Source organism: Marmota monax, unplaced genomic scaffold (assembly GCF_021218885.2).
Source record: "Marmota monax isolate L192 unplaced genomic scaffold, Marmota_monax_Labrador192_F-V1.1 WCK01_AAM20220418_F8-fsc00141, whole genome shotgun sequence".
NCBI lineage: Eukaryota > Metazoa > Chordata > Mammalia > Rodentia > Sciuridae > Marmota > Marmota monax.
The window spans coordinates 1,534,725-1,561,838 of record NW_026692981.1 but is presented as its reverse complement, the minus strand read 5'-3'; the positions used below and the strand labels follow the sequence as shown (position 1 = coordinate 1,561,838).

The 27,114-nt window shown below is 53.5% G+C and overlaps 1 protein-coding gene across 4 annotated transcripts in view; it reads left to right on the top strand.

Annotated features, from left to right (window-relative positions):
• The window catches only part of Carmil1 (capping protein regulator and myosin 1 linker 1), a 237,699-nt gene that overhangs the window by 77,839 nt on the left and 132,746 nt on the right, over nucleotides 1-27,114 (top strand). The window contains exons 2-5 of one of the 4 annotated variants that reach the window (XM_046452370.2): nucleotides 6,158-6,336; nucleotides 16,433-16,483; nucleotides 19,148-19,207; nucleotides 26,823-26,944. In XM_046452370.2, coding sequence (XP_046308326.1) covers nucleotides 6,307-6,336; nucleotides 16,433-16,483; nucleotides 19,148-19,207; nucleotides 26,823-26,944 — 263 coding nt within the window. In that variant the 5' untranslated portion in view covers nucleotides 6,158-6,306. Of the gene's footprint in view, nucleotides 1-6,157; nucleotides 6,337-16,432; nucleotides 16,484-19,147; nucleotides 19,208-24,381; nucleotides 24,532-26,822; nucleotides 26,945-27,114 lie in introns of those variants that run through there. The other 3 variants (XM_046452369.2, XM_046452371.2, XM_058582007.1) reach the window with 3 other exon arrangements.

Sequence of the window (27,114 nt, the reverse complement as noted above, 5' to 3'; positions counted from 1 at the left end):
TAGGGAAAGCCACCAAGAATCTAGATGTCCTGCTTCCGAAGCCAGGACACTGGCTTCTTTGGGCTGGACAAGGGTTTATAAGATTTAGAAAATAATAATTAAAAGAAAATGATAGAAGAAGATCCAGTGGAAGGAGGCTGTGCTTGGTGACCGTCGTGTGGGTGTTCACGTGACTGTTGGCTGCAGGACGTGTATTCTGGTGGCAAAGAGGAATACCAGGGGGCGGGCAGTCCTGTTCTGTTCTGATTTTTTCCTGTTTCAAAGTTTAAAAAATAGCGTGGCTTTCTAACTTCTTGTTTATACAAGTAAGCAGCGGTGTACCTGGGCCCCTGGCGCTCATTGCCGTGTGCCGTGGGCTCTGTGTGTGCCCTGTCTGAGCCCTGCAGGCCCTCCCAGCCTCCTCCCGGCAGCTGCAGGTGACAGGCAGGAGGAGCAGGACGCCAGCCTGGCCTTCCTGTTGGTGGACTCCAGCCAGGGGGAGCAGCTGCACCGTGGGCTTGTCCTGGGGCTCCTCCCTGGGTGAGGCACCGGCACAGGCTTTTCCTCCTCAGGTGCACCCCGCCAGGCTGGCCCACTCCCTGCCCAGGAGCCGCACAGCTCTGCCTTTGCGGGGAATCCAGTGGTTCTTTCTGTTTGAAGCCTGTCTGCTTCGTGACTTACAAACCCACATCCTAAGCGGCACACCTGCATTCTTCAGTGACTTCCACATGGTTTTCCAGAGTCCTCACTGGGTCAGAGAGTCACAGAGCTCACCAGAGGCTTCACCAGGGCCGGGCCACAGGGACAATACCTGAGTAACATATTTCAGTCTCAGGTGGCTTCACTGTCTCACAGTGACTTAGTCTGTTTTGGGGGGAGATGAACATGCTTCCCTGTCAGGAATCCTTCCTCCCCAAATCCCAGAGCGATGGAGCCACTGGTTCTCAGCAGCCATCCTGTTCACTGTGCAGAGGGGACAGTCCAGACTGTCCTCCACCAGGGCCCCTGCACAGGACTCGAGTCCCAGGGCTGGCTTGCGGTGCCCATGAGGAGCATACAGAGAGAGAGGCTCAATTCCTGGGGTGCTGCAGGAACATGGTCTTATCAACTGACAGTTGTGGGTTCAGATTCTAACACCAAGTGTCCTTGGGGCAACTTAAGCTAAATCTCTCAAGTCTTAGAAGAACATGACTCATTCACAGCATGAGGGTAAGGGCTCCTCACTCACAGGCTTAAATGTGACAAGGTGATGCCTCTCCATTCCTGACAGGTTTCAAAGACATTGCCTTTTTGCCAGGCATGGTGGTGCCCGCAAGTAAATCCAGCCACTCAGGAGGCTGAGGCAGGAGGATCGCAAGATCAAGCCCAGCCTCCAGCAACTTAAGTGAGACCCAGTCTCAAAGTAAAATGAAAAGAACAGGGGTGGTAGTGCCCCTGGGTTAATTCCCCAGTACCACAAGAGTAACCCCGAAACCACAGAACCAACAGGCGAGCCAAGCCAGGGAAGCGGCTGTGGGCCTTTGTCTGGCAGGTGACTGTTGCAGAGCAGACGAATTTGTGGTACCTCAGAGCAGACGAATTTGTGGTACCTCAGCCTTTCAAAACCCAGTCACCACAGCGTCTTCCCCGTCACCCTGGAGCAGGCAAAGCCCCTTCCTGGATCTGCCTGTGAGTCTTGCTAAGGTGGGAAGCAGTTTGGATGTCTGCGCTCATCAAAGGGACCCACGCAGAGTAGGCCAACCCGAATTCTCAGGGAGAAACCCTCTCAATTAAAAAACAAAACAAAACAAAGATCAATAGCTGACGTACTCATTTTGGTATAGATTTATGATATACCTCTAGTTTTACACTTTTCTTGCATTTTGACACAGTCTGTTCCCATATTTAGCGTATTTAGTATGTCTATTTCACAGGAACTGATGGGTACAACGTGAACTTATTTTAATGTTTATGTTGGCTTGTCTTTGTTTTTCTGACATTGTGTCTCAGCTCTGATTTCATAATGTCACTTAGGAATGTGGCTGCTAATTTTAACACCCTGGCCATGGGGGAATTACCACGCCCCCCCCACCCCAAAAAAAAAAATCCTGTAGGTTTTCTAATTGTAAAGTTTCTAGGAACATGTTGGAGCACATAGTAAGGGCTGTCAACTTTTTAAAAACTGCTCATACATGGTGCATACCTAGATCCTAGAAGCTTGGGAGTGTGAGGCAGGAGGATCAGAGTTCAAAGCCAACCTCCGCAACTTAGCAAGACCCTGTCTCTAAATAAAATATAAAAAAGGCCTGGGGATGTGGCTCAGTGGTCGAGCACCCCAGGTTCAGTTCTCAGTACCAAAAAAAAAAAAAAACCCAACCAAAAAACCCAACAAACAACAACAACACAAGTCCCTGCTCATTCAGTCCCATGCGTCGTAGTGACATGGCACAGCTGCTCAGGTCTGTCTGCTGGTGAAATCGTGTTCTTTTGCAAGTGTCAGTGTTCCTGGGACTCAAATTCCCTCATTCTCAAAATGATGAAGTTTAGCTGATGACTGCAAAGATCAGCGCTGAACTCACGGAACGCCCTCTTAATCTCCTGGGTCATGCAGTTCAGTGACGTGACTGGGGTTAGCCTGAGTGTTTCAAAGGCAAGATTAATGAAAGCCCAGCTCCCCAGCTGCTGGCCAGGAGATTAGTCACCAGGGCTGCCCTGTCACTGGAACCTGGTAGGACTTCGTGATGATCAGTGGCTTCCGCCCTGTCCCTGGTCCCCGCCGCCCACCTCTCCCTCCTCACTGCTGTTGGGCCCAGCGTCTGTGCAAGCCTCAGGGCCTTGTGGGGCCTGTGGAGGGCTGAGACCAGGGGCCAAAGTGACAGTGCCGCCGCCTCCCCTCCTGGCCAGCGATCCCCAGAACCCATCTGGCTCCCGCCCGCCGGGATTAGGCAGCGAAGGATTTGCACGGGGTTTTCTTTTTTCTCATTTTCAAGTAATTCTCCTCCTCTTACCTTCCTGAGTCCTCCTCCTTTTTTTCTGATTAAGCTGTAGATTTACTCTGTGAGAACGGACTGTAATTAATCTTTCTCTGCCTTGATTTTATTTTTTTTTTCAACTGAAAAATCGTGAGATCAGCCAATAGTAGCCTTTTCACCATGATCTTGGCAGGAAAAACGAGATAACTGATACCATGAAGTGCTTTGAACTGGGAGCAGGAGGGTACTTCAATTACAGGAAGACTTTTCTGTCTTTATTTTTATGTGACATTTAAAATGTTAGCATTGAATACACGTCAGGGAAGGAAACCTCCTTCTGAGTGACATTGTTAGAATGATGGATGACCTCTGAAATGTTAGAGTTGCGTTAATGAAACAGGCTTAAAAAACTGTTAAGACCAAGTCAGATATCATTTCTTTTCCAACAGTACAGGCAGAAATGGGAGAATCCAATGGTAGGTGAAGACGATAATAAAAAGAACATATACTTTCAGATCTTGTGAATCTATTTTGTACTTACCCTTATTATATAATTCAAGAGGAAAGGGTGTGATTCATGAGTGTTTTGTTGAGTAGTAACTTTAGAGACTTCTAGAGCTCTCAGTCTAATACAATAGCCTCTAGCCACAATCACTATGTTAATTTAAATAAAATTAAATAAAAAAATTCAGTTACCTAGTCACACTAGCCCCTCGAAATGTTTGAGTAGCCACCTGTGGCTAGTTGCTTCAGTTTCAGGATGTGCAAACATAGAACTTTCCAGAAGGCTCCATGAGAGATGGCTGTTGTAGAGGGGATGAGAAGAGGCCAGAGGACATGGCCACCCTCCCCTTCCCTTGGTTGCTCTTTAGAATTTAAGTGGACTCTTGTTTTACATTATTGTGTTTCCAGTGTGTGTTTGAAATCACTGAGGCACGGGGTGGGGATCCAGCTCCAGTAGACACTCTTCCTGTGCTGAGAACGAACATGCCTTTAATCTGATAATCTTCAGAAGGTCCTGGAACCATTTTTGTGCTTTCAGTTCTCACTTCTTTCATGAAAAAAAAATCCCTTACTTTACAGGCATCACGTTAGGAGACCAATCTAGGAGCCAGTTAATCATGCCAACTTGATTGTTGTGTGGTATTTCATGAGTGTGAACTGAAGTGTCCCCTCTAACAAGGGAATCCTCTCTTTTATTCCAATGCACTTGTTAACACCCCCACAGGGCTCCACCTCAGTGCACACCAGAGCCTGCCCGCCTCTCCCTGTTCCCAGGGCTCCCCACGGCCTGCACACCTCCCTAAATGGCTGCAGCTGCTCCTGCCCTGGCTCCCTGCTTCCGCCCGTGCCCTCCTGGGCACTTTCAGTCTGTTCTCAGCACAGCAGTCAGAGCCAGCCCTTGAGTGTCACGGCTCCCCTTGTCCAGGTCATGACCTGGCCTCTGCACTCTCAAGCCCTGTGGCCTCCTCTTCCGCCTCCAATTAATACGGGTTTGTCAACACAGGGCCTCTGCATTTGCTGTCCCCTCTGTGGGTCACTCTTATCTGAGGTGCCCACTTGGTCCAGTCTTTTCTTCCTTTAGACCTTCCCACCATCACTCCACGAGGTCTCACCAAGCCACCCCCGACAGCCTGCTCCCAGCCCCACAGCAAGAGCCCTCTTCCCTCAACACCGTCTCCTCCTCCTCCTCCTCCTCACCCGTGTCCGACTCCTGTGCGTAAGGTCTGTCTCCCAGTAGAATATGAATGGCCGCGGGCAGGGCCTGGGGTCTTTCCCCTCAGAGGTAGGCGCTCAGTTTTTTGTTGAATGAATGAAGGAATTGGTTCTTTAGTGACAGAGAGGGAAGAGGATGGAATAGTGCGTTTAAAAGGGAGTTGGAGAAGTGTATTTGGAAACAAAGAGCGTGATCTAACTGAGATGGTCTTAGCAAGAGAGAAGCACAAGGCGCACCCCTGGCATCCCTGCGTCAGCCCACTGAGGTCCCTGGGTTCAGGCTCTGTTCCTGCCCACCCTGAGGCCCTCTGTTCCTCTTCTCAGGCTTGCAGGGCCACACCGGGGAGCTGAACCAGGGCCTTGGGGACAGCTGGCGAGAGGGAGCAGCCGGCTTGGGTGTTGGCCTTTCAGGTTTGCCCTGTCCCTGCGGGCTGCTCAGTCCTCTGCCACCGTGTGGCACTCAGAGGAGGCAGGAGGGGGACTCTGGGTTCTGGGGCAGGGCTGCGTGGCTTGGGTTCACTCTGAGGCAGCAGAGCCGTGGGTGGAGGACCCACGTATTCCGCGTGTTGGAGGGACAGTGATGAGTTTGAGAAATAGGCGGAATGTCCCTGCCCCATGCGAGGAAGTGGTTGTGCCAGTTGGGCGCCTGGCCTGTCCGACGCAGAGGGGAATGCCTGGGAGCAGTAAAGGGGATCACTTACCCTTAGCTGCTTCCCACCTGGCAGGGGAGAGGAGGCTCGGCTGCGGGGTGCTGCTAGCACCGTCTGCGCCTCACTTGCTCTCTGTGTGACAGCTCTGTGTGGCTTTAACGAGCTGCGCCTGAGGCTCCACAGTTTATCTTGAAACTTTGAGCCACTTGGCCAGGTGCTTGGTTCCTCCAACAGGTAAGCAGTGTTCCTGTTTCCCTCAAGTGCTTAGCCCGATCTCATCCACCTGAAGCTTCCAGAGATAAAAACATGCTGTTTAAAAAAAAAATAACAACATGGCTCCCATTAGCTTGCCCTTTCAGCAGGTCCTGGTTTTAAAAGATAGGTGGCCTTGTCACTAAAATTCATGGTCACTGAAATAAATCATGATCATTTCTATATATTGTACAAGTTTTCCCCTTCGGTACCTTGATCCACTCTCTGTAAACTGACTTTTCTGGATTTGACTCGGTTGCCCTATTGACACAATCAAGGGCAAAATCAAGATATTTCCCTCAGCTCTCTGAAATCCTCCATTAAAGTAGGTTTCACCTGCCCGGCATCCGTTGCTGATGTGAGGACCCCAGCCCCAGAGCTGCAGAAGGAGAGCGCTGGAGCCGTCCTCCTGTAACTAAAGGACTCATTCTTGGGACCCAGTAGGCAAGGGCAGGAGGTCGGCAGGTGGCACTTGTACACCTTTGCTCCGTTAGCTTATCTTTTCTTCATTCTATATCTTGGCAGGGGAGTTGGGAGTTAGGTGGTGATTGGTTTGAAGCAGGTCGAGGTAATCTGCACACAACAGGTTTTTAGGTACTTTCCTTTTAGGATGTGACCATTAATGGAAGAGGAAGGATGTGTCAGTCATCGAGAGGCAGCAGGTGAAGCAGGCAGAACTGAAGCTGATCATCGGCTTCGCAGATCGGAGCACCTATGGCCTCCTAGAGTCCTGAGAGTTCTCAGTGGACACTGGAAGAATGGCAAGGCTGTGTTCACTCGCTCAGCAGGTACAGGGCACCACCCTTGTGCTGGGCACTGCACTGGGCCCTGAGAAACAGAGCTCTGAACAGGGCAGAGGTGGGACTCCCAGGCACCTTGCCGTCTGATGGGGTTGGTGGGTATGAAGAGTAGGATCCCACGAATAATTGAAATGACCATATGTGTTTGTGAGGAGGAGTGTGAGAGCGTGACAGGGAAAGCGAGGCACTGGACTTGAAGTCCCAGGTGGGACCTGAAGGCGGACTCGGGGGCTGGGTCCAGCTAGCGGGGAAAGGACAGCTTTGGATGGGATGCTTTGGATGCACCGGCTGGGCAGGAGCCCTCGCCATGGGAGGCTACCCCTCACTTGCATCCAGTGTGGCCGGGGTGTGGTGTGGCTCAGGGGGCAGGCAGGGCCCAGTGGGCCAGCAGAGAAGGGACCTGACTCCATGTGGGTCTCTTGAAGGTCAGGTTTAGGTCTTTCATAGGCAATTGACTTGAGGGACCGAGGGCATCTGTGGAAGGCTCCCTGAACTGGACCAGGAGGTGACGAGGGTGCACATGAGACGTGTGTAGGTAGGCAGGCTGCCTGCACTTGGAGGTCTCCAGACAGGGGGTGGAGGTGACAGTGCCTGGATTCTGGGCTAGAGAAACTTTGGATGGCTGTGTTTGTCACTGAGCAGGGGCTTGGAGGAGGGACAGGTCCTGGAAGAAAGACCTCGAGTTTAGTCGTTGATGTTCAGAGTTTACAGGTTGGAGAGATGTGCAGACCAGTTAGTCAGATCTGATGTTCCGAGAGAGGTCTGGTCTGTGTGTGAACAGGGGATTCGTGCGACTGATGGAGGTTGTGGGAGTGGAGACAGCTGGGAGTGGACATGCAACCAGAGATGACCGAGGGGTGCACACCTGTGGGAAAGACAGTGTCAAGCATGAAGGGCTGTGCCCAGCGCTACAGAGAAACCTAGCTAGAGGATGCTAAAAGGCATACAGTGCATTTAGCAGACAAGATGAGGGGGACCTCGGCAAAGGAAATGGAGCTGTGGGTCAGAAGCCAGGTCTGAGCATCACGAGTGAATTTGACGTGAGAAAATGAAGACCCTGAGTTTAATCCTTTTTGTTGGGAAGTTGTGCTCAAAGGGAGAGGGGATTGGAGGGGACAGTAAGAGTTGTGTAGGCTCCAAGGATCGAGTCTAGATGTACTCGTCTTTCTGTGGAGGAGGAGTGCGTTTGGTTGCTCCCTGTTCCTGCAGTGGCCAGGGCCCAGGTGAGGGCAGGGTTCCCGGCCCCCAGCCCTTCAGTGGACGTGCAGGCAGCTGTGGAGGCTTGGAGTGGACGGCAAGTGGATCCTCTCTGGTAACTTCTGTTTCTCTGAAGTCATCCTCCCAGGGGCACGGGGAGGGGCCAGCTGGCCGGGTGACCTTGTCCTCCGGCTGCTCTTGAGCCTGGGAGGAGGTCTGGGACAGGCAGCCAGCTGGGCTCGGCCAGGGCTGCGGCTGTCCGTGGGAAGTGAGAGGGCAGACACGCGGGTGGAGGGTGTGCACCAGGGAGGAGGGGTTTCAGCCCGGGTTTGGTGGGGCAAAGGTAGCTGGTGCTGATGGACAGGGAGGCTGGGGGAGACGTGCTGCCAGGGGACAGGGAGCCAAGGGTGGGAGGAGCCGAGTGAGGAATCCGTTTCCAGGGCCTCTGTGGCTTCTCTAGCTGTAACACACATAGGGACCCCCGGGGGATCTCAGTGAGACGCAGATTCTCACGCACCAGGTCTGGCGGGGGCCTCAGATTCTGCATTTCTAACCAGCTTCTAAGTGATGCCCGCCCCGTGTCCTGTGTATCAGCCTCGGAGGAGAGGGCCGAGAGCTGGTGCCTGAATGGAAGTCCCAGAGGTGGCTGGCGTGTAGCTGAGGAGGGCGCCTGCCTATCGGCCTGAGGCCTGGGTCTGGTACTCAGCCCTGCAGAAAAAACACACTAAAGAGAACCCTCGAGTTGGCGCAGTTTCAAGCCATTGCAGGCCCAGGGTGTGTTGAGTGGACAAGAAGGTCCAAGCCTCCGGGGTGTGTGGCAGAGCCAGTGCTGTTCCAGCACCCTGTGTGGGTGACCTGGCGTGATCTTGATTTCACCCTCGGTGAGGTAAGTGTCCCTTACTTCACAGACCACAGAGGGAGGCGCAGGGAGGCCTCCCTGGTCAGCTGTGCCTGTGAGTGGTGGAGCTGGACTCCAGCCTGGCTGTCCAGCTCCCAAAGCCAGTGCCTGGGTGAGCAAGTACAGCCTCCATCGTCCCTGGGTGACAGAGTGGGGTGGCTAGGGAGGTTTTCAGTCAGTCTGAGCATCGTCTGTGAATCAAGTTTGGAGTGTGTACAGGTGTGAGAGACGTAGTGCCAGGCCCTTTACACACCCCATTTGATCCTTGCCGCTGTCCTGGAGTTCACTTCGAGGTGACACAGGTAGGATTCAGAGAGGTTGGGTAGTTAGTAAAGATCGTGGGGATTTGGCAAGTGCATCTAGATTGGTCTGTGTCCAAGGCCTGTGGTTCCTTCACGCCAGAGCCCCGAGTGGGAATGGAGCGTCCCTTCCAGTCTTAGATAGGCTCCCCTCGCTGACCCCGGCCACATGCTGGAGACGGTGTGTGCTGGACAGATCCGAGAGGAGCTGGCCTCAGGGCGTGGCTGTTTCTAACTGGCGTGTTGGCCCATACCTCGGACGGGCCTGGTCTTTCTTCCCTGTGGGTCCTGCAGAGCTGCATTCTGTCCGAGTTCACTTGTAAGGGCTCCTTGGACATCAGTGTCCTCACAGATGAGCGCACAGTAGGTCATCTCTGGTTCTCGTGTTGGGATACCTGTGTCCCCAACTTGGAAGTGAGGAGACTGGGGCTTGGAGACTTGAAGTGACTTACCTGCCCAGTATCCCTTGGCTCACAGAGGGTGGTGGGCAGCAGCATGGCGTGCATTGGTGGTCAGTGTCAAGGCTGAAATCCTGTTGTGCTTTTTCTGTATTCCTTGAACAATCGTGCCTCTGCTGTTTGTGAATTGACTTCAGACAGATATGGCTGCGATGATGGGGGGCGTGCTGTAACCTGCCACCCAGGCTCACCCAGGGCTGTGGGGTCTGGCATTGTGAAACCTGGTGCTGTGGGACTGAGCCGGGGGTCCGACTCGTCTTCTCTCATGGCTCCTGACAGCTCTTAGGACTTAGTCACCCCCTGTTTGAAGAAGGCCACTGCTGCTTGCAAGCTGTCACGGGAGCCTTGTCTGTAAGAACCCCGTCTCCTTGCTCTGCCCTTATGAGGGTAACGTTTTCAAAGAGCAGGTGTGGCAGATTCCAGGATTTCCTCTCAGCTGGTAATTTGAAGAGGATCCCATATGTAGTGACATTCAAACAGAGGATGCTGTGAAGTAGTTGTGGGAAAAATGAGGTTGCTTCTCTCCTGCTTTGATAATGCTTCCCAAGGTTGCAATAAGGACGATGCGACCCGCTCTGAACTGTGGGTACCCATCCCGTTTCTGCAGGACAGCAGAAATAACCAGGTGAGAAGAAATGGATTTGCACAGGTGTCAGTGCATGAACACCCCCTGTGCTAGGCACTGGCACGGAAAACCGGCCACCGTGGCTTCTCGTCCCCTGGCGCGAGCATCTGTTGTTCTAGAGAGCAGGGACCTGGCCGGCTCGGGTCCTTTCAGCAACATTTACCAGGGCCTTGTCACCCTAGAAACCCCCTGGAGCCAAAGAGGAGGATGGCCTTGGATCAGGGAGAATCCCAGAGCATAGGACAGGAGCATGGAGGCCTGCGCCAGCCGCTTTTAAGGCCCGCAGAGGTTGGGCCTTGTTCAGGGTTTCGTCACTCAGCTGGCTGCTTCACTCGGGTCCAATCCAGACACCCCTTTCCAGTTTAACACTAGTGCAAACACAGAAGCAAGGACAGTGGACATTGCACAGCTGACCCCAGGTGCAGGCTCTTGGTGAGCACTGCACAGAAGATGAGGGAGTTAGCCCCGCAGCTCTGAAGCTGGGTGCCGGCGTTTCTGTTAGTGTCAGAGGAGGAAACCGAGGCAGAGAAGGTTCCGTGGTTTGCCCTGGGTCATGTAGGGCGTGAATGCTGGAGCCTGGGCCAAACCCAGGTAATCGGCCCCAAGGTCTGCCCTCTATCCCTGAGACAGCCCTTTCTGGTTAGTGCTGTAGGCCTGTGACACGTCTGCTGAGCCCTGGGCTGTGTGCGGGAGCAGGACAGGCAGTGGACGAGGGGCTGTGGCCGGGCTTCAGCCAGACTTTATTTTCAGGACCAGGCAGGGGCTGGATTCGGTCCATGGGCTGTAGCTTCCGGACCCTCACTGGACGGCAGGGCATATTCCGGGGCACCCCCAGTGTGGCAGTGCGCCCACGGCTGCCCATCCCGTGTGGTGCTTGGGGCCAGGGAGTGCGCTAACAATGCACGTCCCGCATTCCTCTGGGGTAGTGTCTGTCTTTGTGCATTGGCCAGAAAGGACATCGGTCATCGCGGCTGTGTGTTGTTAGGAGGCTCACAGCCAAGACAGAGATTTTATTCTCTCCACTTCCAGTGTGACCTTGCACAAGTCCCTCCGAGTCTGTCACTCGTAACTCACTCGGGTGATAATGAGCCTGGCCGCCTGCCTCTCCCTCACCTGGTGTGTTTGAGTTGGATCGATGGCCCTGTCACACGTGGAGCTGGGAGTTTGAAAGCGGGCAGTGTATGAAGTGGCTTTCATCATTTAGTTTGCTTGTAAATTAGAGAACATGCCGGGGTCATGGCACCATTTGTTGAATGTTTGGCGGGGCCCACTTTTCAAGGAAAGGTGCTCCCGGGGTCTGCGCGGAAGGCGAGTCGCAGGGCTCACGGGTGGCCTGCGCAGCCTCGGGCCTCAGGCTGGGAGACGCTGAAGCAGGCACTCGTTTCGGTTTTTAATAAAGGTGCAAGGAGGGGATTCTGCGGCCAACCCAGACCTACATTCTCCATAAGAAAGTTCAGGCTTCTCTGCTAAACTGTGAGTTTGAGCATTACAAAGGGTTTTTATAAATGTTTCAAAGTGAATGTTTGAAGTTAAAAGTTGAATGGAGACCTGTCGGGGGAACTGGGCTGCGGCTTGCACTTCAGTAGGAGGGAGAGGGCGTGCGTGGCCAGGGCGGGCCTGGGCTGGCGTGCTGAGGCCTTCCTGGGAGAGTGGGCCTTCCCAGGAGGGCAGGGGTGGCTTTGCCCCTGGGGTGGAGGCTCCTTGGCCAAACACACACTTCCTCTGATACCCCAGGTGGTTTTTTTTTTTTTTTTTTTGTGGCTTTTTTAAACTTTGTAAGAAAATCCTTCCCCTTCAAGGCCAAGCATGAGTGTGGAGCTGAAAGTTTCTCCTCAGGAGATGCCCTAGTATCTTTTTGGTTTTGTTTGCTGTTGACAAAAACCATTATTTAAAAATCTAGGAGTTATAGCTACGTAATTTTACTTTGTGAATCCAAGTCAAAGGGGCTCTTATTAGGTTCTAGTCCAGGCTGGTGCTGAGCACAGCATCCGGGTGCTGGGTTGGGGTTGAAGCTACAGGTGTCTTTTACTCAGGTGCCCAGCCTGGCTTGGTCCAGCCGAGGAGGCCCTGCACACTCTTGTCGGAGGCTTCCCAGTTTGCTGGTCTCGGCCTGCGATCTGCTAGAAGTTAGCCCACTCTGTCAGCTCTCCAGCTGGGAGGTGGCAGGGCCAGAATTTAAGTCCAACACACCCAAGCAGGTGGCCACCCAGGAGCCCTGGGCTGCTGGGGTGGAGATTCTCAGTGCTGAGGCTCCAGTGTCCTGGGCAAATGGAACACTCCCTTGCTCTACAGTAGAAGTGCCTGCTACCTGGCGGCTCCGCTGAGGGGGCAGGTCTGCCGTGGCTGTGTAGCCAGCAGGGAGCGCGGCCCCCTGATCAACTCAGTGTGTGTCCACCGAGCCGTCCACAGGCACGGCTCTGTGAAGCAGCGGCCCTTGGAGTTTTCGCTCTTGCTGGAGAACATTGCCATGTGCTTCCTGGTGGGTGGGGAGGGTCCTGGGAAGGGTGGGCCGACTCTGCAGAACCCCGATTTCACTCCCACCTTGTTACACGTTTTCTAACACCCGTCCTGTGCCTCTGGGGAACCTAGCTGGCTGCCAGAAGTGGGGACCAGCCAGCACCAGGCCTTTGCAGCTTATCTGCTGCCTTCCAGAGCTGCACTCCCTCAGGATGTGTCTCTTTTCAAACAAATTACGTTGGCAGGAGCCCCGCTCAGCACACCGTGTGCCTACACCCCCTGTAGAGGGTTGACACAGGGGCCCCATCACGAGCCCCGCTGGGGTCAGGGTGAAGGCAGAGGCCACCACTGGAGCGTCAGGTGTCTGCACGTGGTGTGGAACCTGGCCTTACGCAGAGGGGACGCCACGGAATGCTCTGTCCGCCTCTTTCTTTTAAGCATACTGAGCCCAGTTAGTGCTCTGCCAGTGGTCCCAGAAGTCCCCTGTGGTGGCAGTGCTAAGAGGACAGTGGATCCTATGACCCTTCCTGCAGGGGGTGGGGAGGGCAGCATGTGTGTCCCCTGAGCCGCCGCTGCCCTATGCCAGCTGTTCAGTGCGTGTTTTTGGAATTCGATTTTTAGGCCTGTTGGTCAGAGTCACATGGTGACCTTGTAATCATTTAATTACCCGAGTGTGCGTTGTGTGACAATGGGAGAGGTGTCTGCTCCTCTTTCTCCTGTGGTCTGTTCATGTCCGATGTGACACTCTTGCCGGGTGCAGAGTCGCTGTGGAGGTGTCTGCTGTTCAACAGGTGTAAATGAAATCCATGTTCCCAAGTGATTCCTGTAGAGGACACAGGCAGCGGAGGGCACCCGCCGCAGGAAGAGATGGCACGTGGCGGGGGTGCTGACGGCGACAGCAGAGAGCTGCTCCCTTTGAGCGGGTCCCAGAAGGCGGGGGGAGCCAGAGAGGAGGAACAGGACTGGCTGAGAGGTGTGTGTGCAGAGTCACGTGGACAGATGTAAGATGAGACACACCCTGGCTGGGGACCGAGGCAAACAGGCAGGACGGCCAGTGGGGTGGCCCTTTCTTGTGATCCCCAGGGCCCCACGTCCCATTGAGTCCTCTCACCTGTCTGCACTCTGAGGCTGCAGAGTTCCTTGACCTGCCCTCGTTCCCCTGTGTGCAGATCATTGAGGGATCTGGTTCTTGGAGACGTCTGAGAGCCGGAGTGCCACCTCCTGAGCCGGACCCTCCAGGTTGGAATCCCAGCTCTGCCAAGTGACATTCTCCATGTGCCTCAGTTTCGCCATCCCAGAATGGGACAGCACCTGTTCCCTGAAGGGCTCCCACGTGCGTTGAGTCAGGTGACCGACACAGCATCCAAACAGCTCAGGGCAGGAATTAGCTCGCAGATGATCCTGGACGCTGTGCGATGAATTCCACTTTGGAGGGGTGTTCCCAGAGCTGAAGACATTTTTCTGAACACTGAAGGGCCTACAGGTTCCTGCCTGGGCTTTTGGCGTTGACCCTCACTGCTGATGCGGGTGAGAGTGGAGCGCGTGGGCTGGAGCGAGGAGTCCAGCTTCTGGTCCTGACTCTGCCCAGAGCTCCCTGGGAGGCGGTTTCTCTGGACCTGCTCTCAGCTGCCACCCCGGGATCCAGGCTTGGTCAGGTGCTATTGGAACCTGTCTGGCAGATGAGTTTTACCATGTGGCTGTTATTGAAATTCTGTCCAGAGATTCTGTGGACTTGGGGTTCTCAGGAGGACCATGCAGGTAGTAGCCCTGGGAGTCTGACGACTGTGCCTCCTTGTGACTGAGGAGGGAGAGTCGTGAGCGTGAGCCTGGGCGAGGAGCTGGGCTTGAAAGAGGGGCGCGTCCTGGGGCGACTGAAGGAGGGGACCCCAGGTCCTCTGTGGAGCATGGGCTCCTTCTGGGAAGACACCTTCTTCCTGGCAGATGAGTCCTGGTTCCATGACAAATGTCGATGGCAACCTGCCCACCGGACCTGTGCCAAGGGCCTGGGGGTCTCTGCTGCCTGTTCTGTCCCTGTCTGAATGCCTTCTCGTCACTGTCATTGCTCTTCTGACTTGGACGCCCCCTACTGAGCCTGTGTCTCATGCAACAAAACACCCCCAGCCCTTTCTGAAAGGGCCTCTGACTCCCAGCTGCCTGCCTACTGCTGCCCTACCAAGGGCGGCTTGGTACAGGGGGCAGAAGGTTCAGGGCACTTTGTATTTGGGAAGACAATTTCAGAATTTCGCTGTTGGGCTGTTGAGGAGGGCAGCCTTGAGCCTGTGGGTCTTTCTGGTGTGGCCTGCTCTGGGCTGTGACATCTTCGCCCAGCTTCAGTGACGTGCCAGGGGCAGAGCATGCGGAGGCAGGTGTGGTAATGTGTCCACCTGGCCCCGTCATCAAGAACCTCCGCTTTGGGATTAACAGGTGGCCCCAGTGAATCCTGTTCCCTGCCCTGATTGTGTGACCTTGAGTGAGTGTCACTGCTGAGTCTCAGCTGGTTGCTCTATAAAATGGGGGTGTTGCTTGAACGTGGCTTTCATGAGACTGTGTGTGTCTGTGTGGTCAAAGGCGTCTGCTTGTGGCACGTGGGGTCACTCGGCGAATGGAGGCTATACCAAGGGACACGTCCTGCAGCCTGGGCAGCACAGGGCACCCTGCTCAAGTGCCTGCTCTTGGGCTGATGCTTCCTGGTACATTGTTTGAAATGCTTAGTGCTTTTGAGCCATGGTCTGTCCTGAGAATGTCCTCTAAGTTCTGCAGGCAGTGCTGCTGCGCTCAGCTGCCTGACGCCCGCCCACCTGCCTGCATGCTCCTCGGCTCCCTCTCTGCCTCCCTGGCCTGCGCCTCCTCCCGTGCTGCTTCATTCCTGGCCTCGAGGGTCTTGGTAGAAAGCAAGGATTCTTGCTTAGGGGAAGAGCAGGGATTGGCTCTTGGTTGTGGCGGTCACAGATGGAGAGTCTCGTTCTTCACTGTCAGGAGTCATTTTCTTCTTTTTTTGTTTTTTTTACAGAGAGAGAGGGGCGGGGAGAGGGAGAAAAAGAGAGAGAGAGGAGAGAGAATTTTTTTTTTAATATTTATTTTTTAGTGGCGGACACAACATCTTTGTTTGTATGTGGTGCTGAGGATCGAACCCGGGCTGCACGCCTGCCTGGCGAGTGCGCTACCTCTTGAGCCACATCCCCAGCCCAGTGATCCACTTCTTAGCAAGAGTCACTTCTAAAGCCAAATAGTGCGAATGACACGAGTCTGTGCTGTGAGTGGCCCGATGCTGGCATTCAGGGGAAGGTCTTGAACTGGGCTGTGCATCCCGTGCCCTCCCCGCTGCCTGACCCCCTGCTCCTCATCTGTCTCTTAGTAGATTTTTCAACAACAGGAACAGCAGATTTTATAGAAGAGAACATAGCTTTTGTTTCGGGTCTGGAGACTGGAGCGGGCCATCCAGGCACACCTGCTGGGTCACCTGGGCCCTGATTAGCAGTTGGAGCCTTGGGTTGTGTCTAGGTAAAGCCATGTGACTTTGGAGAAGTCCTCCAACCACTTGAGGGCTCAGTGACTTACGCAGTTGTGCGGGTTTTGTTCTTAGCACACAGGTCTCTTACGAAGTAGGGATTTATGACAGGGAAGTTCCTTGGAAAATGTCAAGAAGGCCCAGGGCGTGTGGGACCAGATGGATGGAAGGATGTTACCGGCCAGGATAGGAAGGAAGCCCTAATAAATGTTCTCTCTGGGGCTGAGCAAGTGCAGTAGGGAGGCGGCCGGGCAGGCTCCTGGAGACCCCGCCCGGCGTTTCCACCGTGTTAGGTGAACGTGGTGTCGGCTGGAGCCTAGGGGGAGCGTGGGAGTGGCGCTGGAGCTGGGGATGTGTGGAAGAATACCGGCTTCTCTAGGAGGTCTGTGGTTGATGGGATGGCCTCCTGACCACTCGTAGGACACCCGTCTGGGTAGTCACCTGAAATGGCCCATTGCTCCTTTGGCCACGGGCTGACTTCTCATCTGGAGATTTTGTGGAGGATTTGTCCCCTGTGGACGTTGGTCCAGGGCCTTTGCTCTTCTGGTTGTCAGGGGCAAGCCTCCAGCTCTGGCGTGGGCGACCCCAGGCCTCCCGGCCCCCTCCGGCGTGCGTGCTGACCATGCTGCTTCTGTGTTTCAGGTGCTCACGTCCTGCAGAGCCTTCCTCCTGACCGCGCGCATCCCCACCAAGGTAAGCGTCCGCAGGCCCCTCCCCACATGGGCCCAGTGCATGGTACACACGCACACACACGCACACACGTACGCATGCACATGCACACACACATGTACACAAACACACACACACGCACACACGTACGCATGCACATGCACACACACATGTACACAAACACACACACGCACACGCACACACACGTACACAAACACACGCGCACACACGCACATGCACACACGTACGCATGCACATGCACACACATGTACACAAACACACACTCACACGCACATGCACACACATGCACATGCGCACGCACACGCATGCACACACACGCACACGCCCGGCACTCTTGTTTCCTGTGCCCCCCGCCCCCAGGCCCCTGAAGGTGCTGCGGATCTCTTCACTCCCTTCTCTTCTCTTTGCTGAAGGTGTCCCAGGGACCGTGGTGGGTGTCTCCTGCTCCGTGTCCTGGGCGCTTCCTCTCTGCTGGGGCTTGGTTTCCCCTATTTCAAGTCTGCTCTTATTTCCTTCAGTCTTGGGGGCGGGGTGGGGGGAGGTTCCAACCAGGCTTGACACGTGGAGCTGTCTTAGGAAGGTGCTCGGGCAGCTTGCCTCTATCCCCACTTCCTGACTCGTCTTCCTCCCGCTCCTGCCTGTGATTCTAATGCACTGACCTTCCTCAGACTCGGGGTGAGCTGGAGTGGACAGAGAATCAGTTTTGGGGGCTAGGAGCAAAAGCCTGATCAAAAGCCACAGATGAGATCAGAGAGGCTGATTTGAACTTGCATAGATGCCTTTGGGGGTGTCTCAGAGACTCACTCCCTCTGCAGTCCTGAGAAGGACCCAGGGTCCTGGCTGTCCGTACCCTGGGCAGGCATCCCCCGCTGCTGGTCCATGCTGCAAGGCCCACTCCTTTAACTTTCTGCTTCCCTGGTTCCTCCTGGTACCTCTGTGTCTTTGCAAATTCTTTTTCTTCTGCCGGAACTTCTCTTCCCTTTGTTTGCTTAACAAACCTGAAGTCATCTTTGAGTCATTCTCTGGGACCCAGCTGAAATGCCACCAGTCTTTCCTGGCTCCCCAGCGCTTCTCTGTCCCTGCAAATCCCTGGGGTAAGGTGGAGCATCTTAACTGCCCTCTAGTTAACCTCACTAAGCCAAATTGACCAAAGGTGCGCATCTCTGCCCCTGGAGAGGTCACTGCTGCTGGCTGCTGTCATTGCTGATGGGCAGTGAGACAGCAAGCCTGTCTGCACCTGCTCCCACCCGTTGAATGAAATGCCCACTGAGGGTCAGCTCTTCACTCCCAAACCTGCTTATAGCAGCTACATCAGAATGTTTTTAACGGGATATTTTACATTGCAGTGAAGTCTGAGTGCAAAAGGAGAGGTGCTATCAAACAGTGAGCGTTAATACAGCTAGTTACTTAGAAAAAATTGCTGTCTCAGACCACTGTTTGGGGAGAGAATGAGAAGCATGATTATCTAGGAAACTTGTGCCCTCCGGTTGCTTTGCAAGCATCTTTGACTTCTCCATTTCCGATGAGACCTGAATAATGGAGATTGGAAGCCCAGAATTGGGGTGACTCAGAGAGGCCCCTTGAGGGTCCGCTGGTGGGCTTAATGCAAAGAAAACCTTTGGCCCTGCTCAGAAGAGCAGGCTATGAAAGTATGTTTATAAGTTTTATATTAAAATATCAAAGGTAGGTATGTGTTCTTTTTACAAAGCCATTCCCTGATTTAAATGACTTTTCAAAACCCAATCCAGGCTCTATCTTGGCAATGACAGGTAAGAAGACTCCTGCTGTAATTGGATGTTGTAAAGTACGTGCCGGTGAGGATGCACTTAAGTCCTGGAGAACAAGGTGCACGTCTCATTCCTCTTCCCATGTCCAGTGCAGGCACACAGTAGGCTTTTCATAAATGTTCATCAGCAACTCAGTGAATAATGAGAGACTGGGTTCTCTCCTCGTCCCCAGCCCTGCTCCTCATGTGTCTTGAACTTTAGCTGCAGAGCATGAACTTCTGCTCTGGACTTGCCTTCTGGTGACTGTGGTGCCACATGCCTCCCAGATGTGACTCGTGGGGTGGCATCTGCATGCTTCTACCCTCTCCGTGGGCCACTGTACCCACGGGTTCTTCATCCTGACTGACCTCTATATATGAGTGTGGGTGGAAGACAGGGGAAGAGAGTCCTGTAGGTGCTCAGAGCATCACACAGCGTTTAGAATGTGGGGACATGCAGCAGGGACTGTGTCCTCATGTGACTTCCTGTCTCCTTTTTGTCCCTCACATGCTAGGCTAGTGCCGTGCCCCTGAGCTACGTCCCCAGGCTTCCCTTCTGTGACTTTCCAAAGCGACATTTTGAAGCCGAAAAGGGAAAAGATGATTCATGTTGTGTGAGCATTTCTCAAGGAGTCAGTAGTGGATTATGAAAGCTTCCCCTTGGGTTTGTCCCTGGATGAAGTGAGCAACTTCCTCTCAACCCTTTAATAAGAGGAATGACGCTTCTGCCGAAATATGATAAATCATGCCCCTTTCTTGCTGAATGGAAACATTAAGCCAGTTCACCCTCAGAAGATGCCTAAAAGGTTCTTTGCCCTGGAATGGTCTCTGATTACAGCACTTTACTTTGAGTGATGTGTGTTAAGCCCTCCTTACAGGTTTCCCCTTCTCTCCCCCTGCAGCTGGAGCTCACCTTCAGCTACCTGGACATCCATGGCGTCTTCTGCAACAGGCCAGCCCAGGTGGGTGTGAGTGGCAGGAGCCGGCCACAAAGGTCATGACCTAGTCCGGATTCCGGAAACCCTTTGCTTTCACTATTGAAGGCTTCTTGAGATGGTAGGAAAACAAGATTAGGGAAAGTGGGCTTCTCAGAGTGAGGGCTCCACAGAGGCTGTGTGCGAGCAGTGGGGGAGTGGTTCTGATAAGGAAGTGGAAACTGAAACTATGCAATTCGCTCTGTTAGCTGACTGTAGGAACGTGAGAGTCCTACTCCTTAGAGGCTTTCTACGGCAGATCTTCACACTCAAAGTTCACGTACTATGGAAGGCTTTTCCTGGAGAAGAGTGGCACATACATTTTCTAGTGTGATGAATTAGATTTAGTGCTGGGGATGTGGCTCAGTGGTAGAGCACTTGCCTAGCACGTGTGAGGCACTGGGCTCCATCCTCAGCACCCCATAAAGATAAAGGTGTTGTGTCCAACTACAACTAAAAAAAAAAAAAAATTTAAGAAGATGAGATTTACAGAACCCAGCTTTGAGCTATAAGTCACTGCATTGAAGTGCAAAATCCGATGGCCTTCGATGGCCTTTGACACAAGTACCCATGCACAGTACACCATGGTTGCCACAGTGAGGTCGCGAGTCCAGCCGTGGCCCCGAGGGCCTCCTGCACCTTGGCAGCCCATCTGCAGCGGTTCCCTGTGCTCTCACGGGGGTCTGCGGCCTGTGTGCCCTCTCACTCCCGTGGCATGTTGAGACCTGTCTTGTTCCGGGTCCCACATGGCTGAGGCTGCTCCGCTGTGGGCTCCTGGCGGTAGGTGGAGCCTCTCTCCTGGTGGGACGTGGGTTTGTTTCTGGTAGCGAGTGACAGATGCTGCTGCTCCGAATGCTTACGTTGAGTCTTTGGAGGGTGCTTTCTTTTCCCCTGGGGGAGCCCCTTGGGCGCCATGGTGGACTCTGCCCTGGGTGCTTAGCTCATTGAGTGTCAGCCTCTTTTCCAGGGAGGGTTCTGCCCACCTGCACGTGCAACGTGGAGCGCTCTTCCTCCCCGCGCTCCCGGGTGCTGGTGAGGCTGGTCCTGCGATTCCAGTCACTCTGATGTCTCTGTGATGCTTTTCATGGTGGCTTTCGTTTGCGTTCTGAGGACTAAAGAAGTGGACGTCTTTTTGTTTCTCTATTACCACTACGTGTCTTCAGTGAGTGTTAGTTCAGACCTTCCCCCATTTTTAAAATAGGGTTGTTGGTTTTCTTAGTGAATTTTAAGAGTTCTAAAAGAAATATATTCTGGGTACTGACCCTTTGTGCTTCGCGTGATTCCTGCCCACTTTCTCTCTGCGGTGCTGGGCTTTCCAGGCTCGTCACGGCCTCTTCTGCTCCACGAGGAGCCGAAGTCTTAGCCTTGGGTCACACGGGTGCCTGCGTGAGCCTTGTTAAAGGAGCCCTTCTGCAGAGAGCACTGTGGGCACGAGCTCCTCGTCCCTTTCTCTGAGCAGTGCGTCCGCTTGCCCAGCGCCATGGTGCGGAGAGACACTGTTCCCTCGCCGAACTGGATCTGTTCTAACTGTCCGCGTCAGGGCTGCTCCACTCTGGCCTCCGAGGTGGCCCCCTTGGCCTCAGGGTCTCTCTGTGCCCCCCACACACTGTGGATGGCAGTGGCTGAAATCGGGTGGGGTTAGTCCCCCAGCTTTGAGCTTCTTTTTCAGAAAAGGATTGTTTTATTGATTCTGGGTCCTTTGCGATCACTGCTGAACTTCAGAATCAGGCCGGTTTCGGTGTTAGGGTTCCCTTGAGGAGCAGAACCAGGAGGAAAAAACTACATGTATCCGAGGGGCTTATGAGAGTGGCTCTCATGGTCCGAGACTGGACCGTGCCACGGTGGCCGTCTGCAGGCTGGAGAGCAGGAGACCAGTAGTTGCTCGGTTCAGGAAGCTGGGGCCTCAGACCAAGAGGGACAGTGACACAGCCCTGGTCCCAGGCTGAAGTCCTCGAAGCCTGCAGAGAGAGAGCGAGTCCACCCCCAAGGGCTGAAGGACTGGAGCACCTTCTCAGAAGCGCTGTGCTCACGGGTGCTGGTGGGTGGCCTCCTTCCTCTGCTGAGTGCACCCCTCCCTGGCTGTTGGGTGGTGCCACCCACATCCAGGGCAGGTCTCCCTGCTCAGTGTGTGGGCCCACTCGTCCCTGGTGCCTGGAAACACCCTCACAGACACACCAGAGTGTCTCTGCCAATTTCCTAGGCAATCAAGTTGACAGTCAGTATTGACCATCACGGTTTCTCTGTAAAGCTGGGGTTTTGATTAAAATTTCATCGACCTTGCCGTCTTAATAAGATGGAGTCTTCTGACCCAAGAAAATGGAATATTTCTCCATTTATATGGGTCTTCATATTTCTTAGCAGTAATCTGCTGTAACTTTTAGTATGTGTCTCCTGTCGTATTTATTCCTAAGCGTTTCCTATTTTTCTTCTGTTGTAAATGGTACTGTTTTTAAGGTCCAATCTGAAATGCAGCTGACCTGTGCATGCTACTGTTGTGTCCTGCTGCCTGGCCACACTCACCGAGTAGTGCCCGCCTTCTGGTGGATTCTGTAGCTCTATGGAGGTGGTGTGATCTGTGACTGTGAGTCCCTGGGTCCCTTCCCGTGAGCACCCCACATAGGTGCAGGCGTCCCTGGGCCCCTTCCCGTGAGCACCCCACATAGGTGCAGGCGTCCCTGGGCCCCTTCCCGTGAGCACCCCACATAGGTGCAGGCGTCCCTGGACCCCTTCCCGTGAGCACCCCACATGGGTGCAGGCGTCCTTGGACCCCTCCATGTGGTGTGTGATCTGAGGGCCGAGCCATCTGCCTAAGCACGGGCTCATTTCTTCTGTGCTGCTGGTGACAAAAACCCTGGGCCTCTATCTGACCGCAGAGTCTCCTATTTTCTGCCAGCGTTTATGAGACTGACCAGGCTAACTTAATGGCTTACCAGTGAGGTCAGATCAAATCTCAGAGCCCGACAGCCCTGGCCAAACCTCCAGGACAGGGCTGAAGGGGCCTCAGCCCTAACCTTCGAGGGAAAGCACCTCTTCTTTCCATCAGACGCAAAGTTGGCCACAGGTTTTCAATAGATGCCTTTTATCTGGTTGAAGAAGTTCCTTCTTATTGCTAGTTTTTTGAGAGTTTGTCAGGAATTAGTTTGACTTTTTTTTTTTTTTTTGGGGGGGGATTTGTTGGGTTTATTCCTCCCACCTCCCTCCTTAGCTTGTTATAAGTCGCTTCATTACATCTGCTGATAGTGAGCCGTCTCTGGCTCCTAGGGTAAACCCCACTTGGTCGTGTGCGCCTTTATCTGTTGTTGGTTCTGTTGTTAAAATTTTGTACAGCGTCTTTCTCGCTGACCTTAGTGACTGCTCTCTCCTCCTTTTTCGAGGTTTCTTTGGCCGGCTGCTTTTGTGTTGACACCGTCACAGACTCACAGCATGGATTGGGGGTGGAGTTGGTGTGGGTTCCTCCTTAGATGTTTGTTGAATTTACCAGGGAAGGTGTCTAGACCTTGGTAATGTCTGTCCCCAGGTCAGCCTGTGGCATGGGGAGGTGTTTAACCTCACAGTCTCTTCCTCCAGTAGATGTGGGGCAGATTCCATTCATGTATTTCTCTCTGGACGAGCTCTGGTAGTTTGTATTTTTTAGGAAACGTGTCAATTTCATGTAAATTGTGAATTTGTTAAGATAGAGGCGCTCTTCATTATCTGTCCTGTTATTCTGTTAATACCTGTAGAACATCACTGTGGATCCTGAAAACCTGGTTTCCCCTGTCCTCCAAGTCTTGTTAGGGGTTTCTCAGTTTTATCCGTCTTCTCACAGAGAACTTATTTCCTTGACTTTTCTCTGTTGATCTCATTGATTTTTCTATTTTATTGATTCTTGCTCGGATTTTCATTATTTTTTTATTACTCTTGTTGGCTTTTAGAATTAAAAAGTAGCGTCTGTGTGTTTGTGGGCAGTGTGTTGGGAGTGCTCCTGAAGACTCTCAAGTTGTCACTTCACGTGAGCTGAGGCCGCGCCGGATCCTTGGTGCTTGTCGACAGTTCCTTGCGGGCAGTGTGCCCTCCATTCTCCGGCCCTGGAGTTGGGAAACAAACCACAGCAGCATTGTTTGCCCAACTGGCCAGACGTGGGCAGGGGCCTGGCCTACAGGCGGCACCTCTCGGCCCTCCAGGGCCTCTCGCTGCCTCAGTTCAGGAAGGCCAGGGTTGTGGAGTGCAGTCAGGACGAGCAGAAGGCCCGGGAGGAGTGTTGGTGCCCCTCATTATGGCTCGACCCTGGGGTTTAACTGAGGAAGGCCGTGGCGGCGGGAGTGGGGCTCATCAGTCCTCCTGTGGCTGCCCTTCAGGGTCCCGGGAGCAGAGCCGGCGGCCTCAGCCCCCTGGCGTGTGGCATTGTGAGTTCCTAAAAAGCAGCTCCCCTTGGCACACAGAGGCTCTTATTCCAGGGCGTGGACCTGGAGATGACCGAGTGAAACAGTGGTTCATGTGGTTCCACCCCAGGGCCAGCGGCCCAGAGAGGGCTCCTCCCTGCCCTGGAGAAGTTCAGCATTCCTGGGTTCAAATGGCCGTGATGGTTTTAGAAGTACAGACTGTCCCCGATGTCACCACCCGTGCAACACACAGCCTCACACCGAACAGGTAGGGTCAGTGTGTCAGAGGACACCCCTGCCTCACCTGGACAGCGTATCTCTGGACCCTTTTTGTCAGAGCAGCCGTTGATCCTCTGAGTCCCGACGCAGGAGAGGAGTGCTGTGCACCTGGGGTCTCTGCTGCCCGTCTCTGATCTGCTCTCGGGTTCCGTCACAGGGATGGCAGGGTCTGGGCTTCTCCCAGCCTGATCTTGATTAGAAGTCTTTCTGCTGTCTCTATCTCTGTGTTAGTTTTGGCCATTATTTAATCACAGCTGGGAAGCTGGGGTGACGTGCCTGGGACATGAGGCATGGCCTTCTGTTGGAGGCTGGAGAGTGAATGCCCTTGAGTTGAGAGCTGGGACTGGGCCTCGGTTCCTTCCCTTGAGGGATCCTGGGCACCTTCTCGGTTGCCAGGCCTCAGCGTCTCACTTCTCTGGAGCCCGGTTCCGCCTCCTGGTGCTCAGCAGAGGCTGGCCGCAGTCCAGCTTTGGACTGCAGCTGTGGCCTGCCCTGAGGGTGTCCCTTCCCCCAGAAGGTCATTTGCTGTGTGCTGGAGTGAGGCTGGCGCACTGACCTGCTGGGGTGGAGTGGAGCCCTGCTGGTTGGAGAAGTTGGGTTCTACCCTTCAGGGACAGCAGAGCGGGACTGCAAGTTGGGATCACAGCTGAGGCGTGGTGCCTTCCAGCTCTGGTTAGTGTTTGGTGTGGCTTGGGAGCCCAGGGCTCTGCACATGCTGGGCAGGCGCTCTTCCACCCCGGGATGGCTGGCCCCTCTTCAGTATCGATGTACCCGGGGGCAGAGGTAGGGGCTGTGTCCTGCCGGGCATTGAGGAAGCAGTGTTGAGGCTTCTGTCTCCTGGATGGATGGGGGCAGACCAGACCGCTATTGACAGGAGCCCTTTTTGGCAAGACGAGGCTGCGCTGTGGGTCCCTTGTGCAGAGATGGTGGCGATGGCCTGGCAGTGGGTGCTGTGAGGGACTTCACTTACAGCGGGCCTGCAGGCCTCGCCTCTTCCCCAACCGCCACCGTTTCTCTTCCCTGTCACTCTGCACAATGAAGGGTGACTAGGTGTGACATTAAGTGGAATTAGAGTAAGCTAATCACTCATTGCTGGCACCCAAGCTGTGAGCTGAACAGCTGCACTGGATGTGAGGGACAGGGAAGGACCCTGTGGGGAGGAGTGCAGTCCCCCAGGTGGGAAGGCGGCTGGGCTGTCCACCCTGGGAGCAGTGGTGGCCCTCTGGCTTCTAGACGTGTCTGTGCTCAGATACGTGCACACGGAGCTCACGAATCCCAGCACTGAGCCGCCCCCGGGTGAGGTGGGACCTTGCGTGGGCGCCGTCTCTGGCTGGGGCCAGGTACAGACCCCCACTTACGCTACGGTTTGGTGCCTTTGGTGTTGGGATAGTTCTGGGGCCACCTTGCTCAAGACAAATACAGATTTGCCTGAAGAATTTTAAAAGCTTTTCCTTTAACTTCTTGAGGCGTATGTTGAAAATCAGGATTAAAAATAATGATTTTTTCTCCCCACACTGCTGACTGCCCGAAAGTGAGATTGAGTTGGCAGGCCCCTTCAGGGGTTTCTATGAGAAAGTCCCAGTTTAAGGACTCATGTCTCTGTTGTCCTTCTCTTTGATCTCTTTGTTTTGATAAATGTCATCTAACCATGAGTATGTTGAACGACCTAGATTATTATTATTTTTCAATTTGGCTAATTTCAGGCAGTCTGAAGTGAATCCTACAATTGGCTTTGTTAATCCAGTTGGTTAGTTACCATACAGTTTAGTGTCCCCAGCCAGTTTTTGCATAGGTAAGTAATAAAAGGAAGTTCATGTGTAAAGAGGTTTCAATGCAGTAATAACGCACAAGATTGCATTTTACATGAATATTTTTTACAGTCAGGGTAGTGGTATCTTTAAAAAAAGAAAGTGATTGAAATTGACTTTTTTTCTGTTCTAGGATAGAACTCATGCATGCTAGGCAAGGACCGCACCGCTGAGCTGCACCCCCACCCTGTTATATCACCTCAAGACAGGGTCATGCTGTGTAGCTCAGGCCACCCTTGAATTTGCCTTCCCCCTCCTCTGCTTCCCGAGTTGCTGGGATTAGTTGTGTGTATCACAACTAATTGTGTGTATGTTTGAAGTCGATTTTTTAAAAAAATGTGTCCATCTTCAGCTTGCTGTCCCTCTGCCCCCTGCCCTCTTTGCTCAGGTTGATTTAGACTTTTTACAGGACCAGGTGCATGGCCCAAGTCTCAACACTTCCTGGTTTTGCTTAACATTAAAACTAACACTGAAGATTTTTATTATGCTGCTGCTTTAATAGAATCCTTTCCAAGGATCTTCTTTTCTTAGGTTGAAATTTCATAAGCACTTTTTTTTTTTTTGCCTTTTCCTAGGCAAAGGTTTTAAACATTTTATTTAAACATCTCGTAAGCTTCCATATTTTTAATACATGTTAAGAAAAGGTCTGGGGCCGTAGCTCCACGGGGAAGTGCTTGCCTAGCATGAGTGAGGCCCTGGGTTTGATCTCCAGCACCACCTAACAAATCACATTTAAAACACATTAAGAAAAATAAAAAGTAGGGGCTGGGGCTGTAGTCAGTGGTAGAGTGCATGCCTTGCATGTGTGAGGCACTGGGTTTGATCCTCAGCACCACATAAAAAATAAATAAAGATACTGTGTGTCCATCTACAACTAAATACATATTTTTTTTAAAAAAAAGAAAAATAGAAAGTACCACCGGATTCTGCTGTGGTGTTCACAGAAGGACCCAGAGAGGAGCAACAGGTGCTCATCAGGACAGATGCGGGGGGAGATGTGTCCACCACACGGTCAGGCCTGGGGACCTGCCTCTGTCCCGGGTTTCCGAGGTCCGCCACCCTCTTCCCAGGCTGGTCTCTGAGGAGGTGCTTGGGGTGACTGCTCGCTCGGTGGCTGTCGGCGCCCTTGCTGAGGTGTCCCTCCCGCGCTTGCAGATGGTCGTGGAAACCGAGAAGTGCAACGTCTCCATGAAGATGGCGTCTCCCGAGGACGTGGATGACGTGCTGGCGCACATTGGCTCCTGCTTGCGGAAGATATTCCCCGGCCTGTCTCCTGTGTGAGTTCCCGGGAAGGGCCAGGAGGGAGGGAAGTGCTGTTCCCCGAGTGGCAGTGCCACCTGCTTCCCTTCTGGACGTCTCCTCTGAGCAGTGGCCACGGGAGCTAACTCGGACCCTGGGGTTTCACGCTTGAGGGTTTCTAGGGTGACCTTATCCAAACGCTGAGTGG